This window comes from Asparagus officinalis, chromosome 4 (assembly GCF_001876935.1).
Source record: "Asparagus officinalis chromosome 4, Aspof.V1, whole genome shotgun sequence".
Lineage (NCBI taxonomy): Eukaryota > Viridiplantae > Streptophyta > Magnoliopsida > Asparagales > Asparagaceae > Asparagus > Asparagus officinalis.
The window spans coordinates 43069243-43078607 of record NC_033797.1 but is presented as its reverse complement, the minus strand read 5'-3'; the positions used below and the strand labels follow the sequence as shown (position 1 = coordinate 43078607).

The window sequence follows — 9365 nt, the reverse complement described above, 5'->3', positions numbered from 1 at the left end:
TGAAGAAGGATTGATCTTAACTCAATAAAAAATAAAATAGAAGAAATAAAAATAATATTTTATGAATATTTTATAGAATAGTTTAATTATTTTGTGTGAATTTAGAAATCTTTTGAATGGAACTTTTTTCAGTACTTTTATATGCTTGTGCAGATGCTTTTTATCATATGAAAGTATACTAGAGTTAGCATTAATCTTTAATTTATAATTTTTTATGAAGGCTATCAATGATTAGGAACAAAATTTATATTCTCTATTGTATGTTTTAGCATACTTTTAAGCAATTATTTTGTTTTATTGGTTTTAAATATTCACATTCTTTGTATAACACTGTTTTAACATTTGTTATTTTTGCAACACTGTACTTTCTCAAGTAAATATTGGTTTCATGTCAGTCAAAATAATATAAAAATTTAAATTAGCTTCAAATTATATTTGTTTTCTATCAATTTAAATATTAACATGAAAATTTAAATTTGGTGTAGTCCATTTAAACAAACATCAAAGAAAACAACTAATCGCGATATTAAAGTTTAGAAACAAAAGCGAGCATAAACTATTAAAGTGAAACTGAGGAACAAATTTTAGTTATAAAATAAGCTAAAATACTTAATCATGATATTTAACCACGTGCAATGCATGTGTATAAAACCTAGTAGAAAGGAAAAAAACAGACACAAAGGGTTGGTTGTGGGGCATGGGGGGAACCTTAACCAATTGCAGGTGGATATGATTAAAATAGAAATTAAAATAATATATATAATAAATGAACAAAATGCAGTCATTATTTTTTTAGTTGGTTCTTTACTATGTGGATTGGTGCCCTATAAGATACAATTTTCTCCCGCATATCACATCATTTTTACCTTTGTCTAAATTGTTTCATCGTCTGAGGAATTTCAGAGGGATGCTCCTTTTATGAGCTGAGAGCTTAAAAAGACAATATCGGCGAGTCCTTGCATTCACTACCAGTCTTTAGGCTTCTTTTTGTTGTTGTTGTTGTTGAAAGCTCTTTCGACGGGTGCTATCAGGAACCTCTATTTCAGTTTTTTTACGTTAAATAACACTAAGACACTATAGGCACTCCGAGAGCACGACAACAAATTATCAAATCAATGCATCAAGTCACAAATATGTCAAGTTCCATTCCAAATCAACATTCTCAAACAATCGAATTACATGATCATGTTATTTTGTAAAATATGAACAAATTTTAACTATACATACATATTTACGTATATAACCATGTACTTGCATTGCTGACCAGACATACATCAAGATGCCCATGTCGCATGTCCACGTTCATGCTACACTGCTTTCCATAGTTTCCTAGTACAAGGAATTGATTTGAAGGGCTAACACAGGAACAAATGGAAATTCATTTGACCAAATGTACTTATTTTTCTTCATTGTTTAATTTCAGTTGAATATCAGCTAGTTATCATTTTCATGTTTTCCCTTATAATTTTCTTTATTACTTTCCTTTACTAGTTCTCACTTCCTGTCCTTTTTCTCATTCAGTGTCTACTAGGCGATCAAACCGCAAGACAAAGAAATATCAATTATGAATGCCCATTATTTGGAATATCAATAATTTTACACGAAATGATCATGATTAATAGTTCTCTGAGTTAGTAATTTTAAAGCTGTGATTAATTTACAATCCTTGTTCACTCGGTCCTCATTCAATTTGGGATAACCAGAAGAAAAATATGGGTAGATATCATTTTAAAAGGCGAATCTAACGCTTATTCTAGAGAGACAACATTTGCCCATTGGTAGGATTGCGGTTTAATTTAGCTGCTTCATACTCAATTTTCTTGCACAAAGATTAGTCACCTGCTAGGTTATAAAATGTGCAACGCATAAGATGGCCAAAATTGTCACAATTATTGCCTTACACCTACATGAGCATCTCTACTATTGTTATGCAAACCCCTAATGGGTATGCACTTAGACTTCAATTTAATGTTACACATTCACCTCACTCATGTCACTCTTTTTTCTATGAAGCCTTTCATTTCCAGCTTGCATATCTAGATTCTGGATATCCATTTATAAAGACAAAAGGAGCAATAAATATGCATCTTTCTTAAATTCTCTGAAGCTCAGCTTACATATATCATTCTCGTTAATGGCTACACCTTCAAAGTTGGATGTCATTAATTAGAAAGTATCACTTAATCATAAACTTTTCTTTACTTGCAATAACAACTTTTCATTCACATGCATATCACATGCAAAAAGACTTTATCGAAAGTACCACTAATCATAAACTTCTCTTTACATGCAACAACAAATTTTCATTCACGTGCATATAACATGCAAAAAAAATCTGTTAGCACTAAACTAAGCTGGCCACTTATATTGATATAATATTTTACCATTAGTCGCATGTCACAACAAGAAGTCATCTGTCTATGGGCTGGTAAAGAAGTCCATGATTAATTTCAACCTCAAGTAAAAAAGATATATTTAGCAATACAACTTCATAGCAGCAACATTGACCGGATAAGATATACATACATTTGTGAAGATCTTGAGGCACATACCCGCTCCCTGTCCTTAAGAAAATAAATGAGTACCGCAATAACTCTCCTTTCACATGTATGTCCCAAATGTTTCACATTTGAATTAAATATACATAATTAGTGGGCTGCACCTTGAAAAACAAATTAAATAAACCATCTGGCTCTTTGACTCTAAACAGAAGTACCTACATGTGCCTGACATTAGCATGTCGATCTAACTCATAATAGCATACATTGTTCCTTTGTTGGTGCATGAAACAAGTTATGCACAAACAATGACACCTCAATTACGTATAGAAGTCTGCTGTACCTTTGGGCTCCAAGTTCACATTGGAGCTCAGCACTCAGGTATATCGATGTCGATCCTGTTTTCATCTTTACATGGGTAACATAATAATCAATAATATGATAATAAAACATGTTGATTATCTTCCCTTCTTCCAAATCAATCTCCCTTTATCTTCCTTCAGTCAGCCACTTGTATTCTCATAAAAATCCTAAAATATATGGGCTGGGCATTGAGGTATATAATCCTTCACGTATCACAGGTCCTATACTACAGCAATCTCAATTACTTTTATTTATAATACCTTAACTTGGGAGGAACATTTGCTACCTCATATCAATTTCAATATGTAAAGTTGTAAACTTTAATAATATATGGAAGATAGGGTATTATAGAAAGTAAAATTGCATAAATGATTTCAACAGAGGTCATCACAAAAGTTATCATGTTTCTCTTGCCATATGTTCAATAGTAGTTTGGTATATTTCAAAGTCTGGATTACTAAAACAAAACGTGTAAGGTTGGCACATGATTACAAGCTAATAATGAAAAAAAGGACTACCCAAATTTTGTTTTATGCACAGTAGATGTAAGGTATTCAAACTGATTATCCTTGTTATAGAACCTCAAGATGTGAGGTGTGTCATGGAATTGATAGAGAAGCTGGGAGCCGGACCAGGCGCCCAGAAGCTTTTTTTAATAAAGAATTTGTGGTTATATTTAAATGATAACAAATCCATGAAGGTTATAAATTTGCAGCGAATTTGAAAAGAAGTGGAAGTTATTGGGTTTGGGCTTTAAACATTTAGTTGGTTTTTTAAAAATTTGCTAAATCGATCCTCGAGCCTAGGCTGCATTTTAAAACCATTTAGATAACCTGAAACTTTCTCAGTGGAAAATTCCCCAACAATTCAAGCCCCAGGACCAACAGCAACATAAATTGGTGGGGGAACTGTTAGCTTCTACAATGATGAGACTCACAGAATCCTCACCTCATAACTCATCTACATGAGTGACTGCAACTATATCTCAAAAGGAATATATACAGGAGTAACCACATTAGATAGCAACAAATGAGGTACTTGATGTAATATGTTCTAAATGTCAGGAATATGTGAGAATTTAACATGTAAATAATATGATGACGATATATAAAAGTGCATACTTGTAAGTTTAAAAACATGACTGGTAGCAAATAAGTGAAAGAAAAACAAGACAGGGAGAGATTACAGTAACAGCCATATGACTGATAAGGGACCTAATAGAAGACTAGAAAATGAAGATGACAAAAATGTGCTAAAACTACATATAACCAAAAAACTGAATTAGGGGAGCATCTACATCTATATTATTGAACCGTGATATGACATATTTCTGTAAGGCTACATTGCCTCAGAAAAGAATGAGTGCATGCATGTGGAATTAACCATCTTAGATGTTGGTTAATGAAATAGCTCAAAATAGAAAAAGAAAAAAAAGAAATAGATGTAAAAAATTACCTTAATATCAAACAAAGTCTGACTCCCTAGAAATTCCATGAAGAGCACTGCTGCTAGAATGTTTGATCTCCATAAGCCGACTCCCATGACCTTTTAAGCCTATGTTATACTTGTTAGAGGACTTCAATGATGACTATGAAATATGATTCTTTAGCAAACTACTGCTTTCATCATCATACTCCGGTTGTCAGCAAAAAGTCAACAAAACTGTACAAAAGCTTTGAAGATGAACTGTAATTGGGGGCATGTTTGAAATGAACTGATGTAAAAACCTCAAAAGTTGTTAATGCAGATAAGTAAGCTGCAATCAACTAACTGTTTGTTTTTTGTTGTAGTTCAGACACCTGCATCACCTCGTCACCCTTGATTTCCTTTACTACTTGAAGAAGCTCAAGGGGAGTTGCTGCAGGGTCTAGTTCATAGCAACCCCTTGGAGCACCTGGACCTTCGTCACCAGTGAGAACATAGGATGGAACCTGATGTGATAATCTAAATATTTCTTCTCTTGGAATCTTCTTAACTTTCATTGGGTCTGGATGCCGATGGAAAACTGTTTTAAATTCAGCAACCTTCACTAAGGGGGCAACACAAACTCCTTGCTCCTCACTGTAGTCTTCAAGAACTTCCACCATGTCATACTTGTACATTACCTCATCAGGGGTATGCTCATTCCAATCAGGAGACCAATTTCTATAAAGGGCCCAAATTTCGCCTTGCCTAGGAACAATCTTAATTACTCCACGCAAACCTTTCTCCCACTTAACCCTGTGTGAGAAAACATTAAGTGCATCATTGACTTCATATCTACCAACACGGAACTCCCCAGATGTTTTGGCAAAGCCAGAAGCAACCCAGTTTAGTGGACCAAATTCACTGTTGGTCTTTGAATTGAGAAAGCTCATGCGAACTTTAAAAGGCTCATAAGAGATAACCTTTTGAATTAATGCATAGTAACGAGGCATACCATCTTCATTATCATAAGTAGCCCATATATCATCAGCTTTAAATGATTTTTCGGTGCGATCTTTGTCAAAATCATGGAAGTCGGCATCTGGAACGTCAATATTTACAGGTTCTGCCACTTCTTTGTCAGAATTAGCATCCTGAGTCCTGGCTGAGTCACTCATAGGAGGACCAGCAGGTTGCTTACTGTTATTAACGGGCCCATCTACCCTATCTTGACCAGCAGCATTCTCATGATTCACTTCCTTCACTTTTTCATCGACAATCTCCTTCAATTTTTGCTTCTTTTTTGCACTTTCTTTTTCAGCGGCTTTGCATGCTTTTTGTGAAATCCATGTTTCTACTACCTTATGGAGATCATTCTTTGACTTAGTCATCAATTTGGTAAGCACATGAGCCTGGGGAAAGCCCCTTCTCAAATAAAATTCTCTCAATCCAGCGGCGGAAAAGTTTGCATAGTACAAGCCAGTATGTCCTGTCCCTACTCCATAATTCATTATCGGATCATCAAGAATGCTTCTCTTCCTCTTTGCAGGTTTTTCTACCTTACCATTGCCATCAACTCCTGCATTGAGATTTGCAGCACCGGAAGAATTCCTCTTCAATTCACTCCTTATAGCCTCTTCCCTTCTAGCTGCTGCTTGAGCTTGCTCTCGCTCTCTCCTCACCTTCTCATAGGTATGGTGAACAACATTAGCAGCTTGAGCAGCAGCAGTTGTCGAGGCAGAAGCACTCGCTGTCCCTGTTGTTCTTGAAAATGGACCCCATTGGAACTTTGAACTGCTAGTAAAGTCAGGTCGAAATCCTGAGGCACCTTGACAATTTTTCGTTGAGGATTTACCGTCAGAATTCTGCTGTGGCAGCTGTGAAGAAGGTTGAGAAGAGTCATCAGGCCCCTTAGCTGGAACGACGTTCTCAGAAGCTACAAATGGTTTTTGGCAGCTAGGACACTGGAGATTGAGATTAAGGTATACTCTGAGGTACTCATACTGCATCTTGCAGTGAAGACATGAAGTCCAAAATGTTCCAGGTTTTGATGGCCGGGATGGAGGAGATTTTGAGATAATAGGTGTTGGAGCTGTCCTCGCATAGGTTTTTTGAACTCGAACTTTAGATGGAGCATTATTGGCAGGAGTGTGGACGCCATTGGAACTATTAGGGACAGAATTATCTTTTTTCACTGTACTATTAGTTTTACGTTGGAAAGTTCTTCCAAATCTCTTATGATCATATAAAGTTCTCTTACTCTTATCTGATAACACACTCCAAGCCTCAGAAATAAGTTTGAAAGCACCTTCAGCACCAATGGATTTGTTCTTGTCTGGATGGAACAGAAGGGCTAACTTCCTGTACTGTTTCCTCACAGTTTCCTCATCAGCTGAAGGATCACTAGAGAGAATGGCGTACCAATCTTTTTCTCCATCAAATCTCGCAATTGAAGAGAGATGAACGTTTAGAGTAGATATCATCTGGTCAATACCATCAAGAGGTGGATATAGGTTCTGGGCCTTCAACGCAAACTTTTTGGCGCCCCCGAGATCATTTGCTTGGAACTTCCTTTCAGCAATTTCTTTTGCCCTGAGAGCCTCATCTCTGTTGCACTCCATTCTTTAACCTAATGTTTATAGAGGCCTGATTTTTTCTCAATTATTTACTACCTTGAAACAGAAAAAAAAACACTTTAATGCCTGAAACATTCTTCAAACTTTGTGAACCGGTCATTCCTTCCAAATTCATCCAAACCCTGTGTCCAATGGAGAAGACATCTAAGTGTACTGTGGTTATTATGTAAAAAACAACACAAAACCAAAACACAACTTCAAAAGAATGACCCCAAACAATAGAAGGATAAATTACAAGAAATCCCCTTCATCTGTACCATGTTTTCAAGAAACTCCCTGATCTAAACATTCATAAAGTAAACCCCTCTAGAACTGTTAACAGAATTAGGCAGGCTTCTCATAGCTCCTACAAGTAAACTACATCCAGAATGTTCTAGGATATAAAAAGTAATACAGAGCCCCTTAACACGCTTTTGCAGTCCCAAACTTCGACATGGGATCAAACCATAATCGTCTATCCTTTCTCTCATTGACAACAACTATATAAGAAATCTACTCAAGTTAGAAAACCTCGAAAGTAGAAGAAGGAAAAGTAAAAGTTCCAATTCCAGGTACTGAACATCAGGAACAATCCTGTATAGTTTGCTGGTCTACTAGATGATTCTTCAACAAAGCAGCCCAGAGTTTAGAAAACTGAAGTTAGAAGTTAGGACCCTTATCAAAGTAAAAGTTAAAAGTAAAGACTATACAACAGGAAGTAGATGCAGTAACTAAATAAGTTCAGTAACTGAATAGTTCCATAATTACAAAAATGTCAAATGATTCCTTGTAAACTGAAGTAAAGAGATGTTTCTGAAACCCATTTAACCTTGAAGAATACACTGCAGAAAAGTAAGTTATTCATTTATTTATTGCATCATTCTAAGCCTCCAAACAAGGAACAAAATAGAACTCTTTAAATAGAAAGAGTAATCTAAAATTGCCGGCTTCTATCCGTCAGTAATGACTTAACTCAGAACTCAATCCAGAATGATAAACAAAGGAGAACAATTTGAAAGCAGTTTTCTGTCAACCATAAATCAAAATCATTATAATTCTCACTAATCAACTAATAAATCATGCATGAACAAAGAAAGGAAATAGAAAAGAACAAAACTTCACCCATCAATCCTAACTAAAGCAAATGCCTGAACTCCAACACTAATGATTAAGCTAATGACTAAATCATAACAAGCAGAAAACACAAGTTATCATCAGATCGATGATAATCCCAAAAATGTTAACTTTTTCCAAAAGGAAACGCCATTGATTTCAACATTGCAAGCAAACGAAGGTAACGGACTCAACACTCAAAACCCATACAAAGCTAACACAACAGCGTGCAGAAGAATTTGAATAATGGAATTGGAGATTAACAATAGGAATCAAACTGTAATAACTTCGAAATTTTCGAAGTAGGGGAAAAACCCTAGAAACCCTTGATTCTTGAAACTCGAGATTTAATCAGCGGCCCGTTACAAAATTAGACTCAAAAGAAAGGGCAACTGAAGTTAAAGACAATGAGAGATTACCCATTTGGAGAAACTCCAAGACGCCGGAGGAATTTGGATCGGAATGCTGCCGTTAGACAACCCTCGCTCTTAATTTTTCCCCCCTCAAAGAATTGGGAAATTTTTCACAAAACCCCCAAATTTTCCAAATACCCAATTACACCTTGTGAGGAAAGAAGAGAAAGGATTCTAGTGGGGTCTCCAACATGCCCTTTTAAAGTATTTTTTAACCCTACATTAACCAGAGTTAGAAGTTAACTCTAGGTGTAGGTTACTTTTGTTCAGTTAATTGTATTTTTGTATTTTTGTATTTTTTATAGTATTAGACCTCCATATTTTCGTTAATTCTACATTAGTCCCTAAGTTGTTCATATTTCTAAATTAGATCCCAAATCTTCATAGTTGTCCGGAAAGATGGGTTTGTTTAAAACAACTTAATATATGCATCTATCTTAATTAAAACAACTTACGATGTCTTATTTAAGTATCTAATTCAGAAATATAAACATTTGGGGATTTAATATAGAATTAATAAAGATTTGGTGGTCTAATATGATAAAACCATAAAATAAAGTTTCAAAAAGAAAAAAGATAGTATTAATAGACAATTGAAATCCCATGGTGGTCATTATGAATTTTTTAACCTTATTGTAAATAAATAAGATTACATGTTCTTCAGGTAGTTTACCAAAATAATACTTTTATTGTATAATGATAATATAATATATTAGGTACATTGAGATATTTCTTCAAGTAATATAATAATGTATATATGAAATATTAGATACATTGAATTTTTTTCAAGTAATATAAAGTCATATATTAGGTATATATTGAGATTTTTCTTCAATTAGTATAATAATGTATATATGAAATATTAGATACATTGAATTTTTTCAACTTATATATAATAATGAGTACGAGTATACTTCATGTGCGTCCCATAATGAGAAGCTTGTAGAGCGAAGAGGTAT

General features: G+C 34.7%; 1 protein-coding gene across 1 annotated transcript in view; it reads right to left on the bottom strand.

The window, feature by feature from the left end:
• Window positions 1-8552, bottom strand: part of LOC109837315 — a 17811-nt gene extending 9259 nt beyond the window's left edge. The window contains exons 1-2 of the mRNA XM_020405506.1: window positions 8413-8552; window positions 4317-7023 (exon numbers count right to left, since the gene is read on the bottom strand). Coding sequence (XP_020261095.1) covers window positions 4628-6886 — 2259 coding nt within the window. The 5' untranslated portion in view covers window positions 6887-7023; window positions 8413-8552 and the 3' untranslated portion in view covers window positions 4317-4627. The remainder of the gene's footprint in view (window positions 1-4316; window positions 7024-8412) is intronic.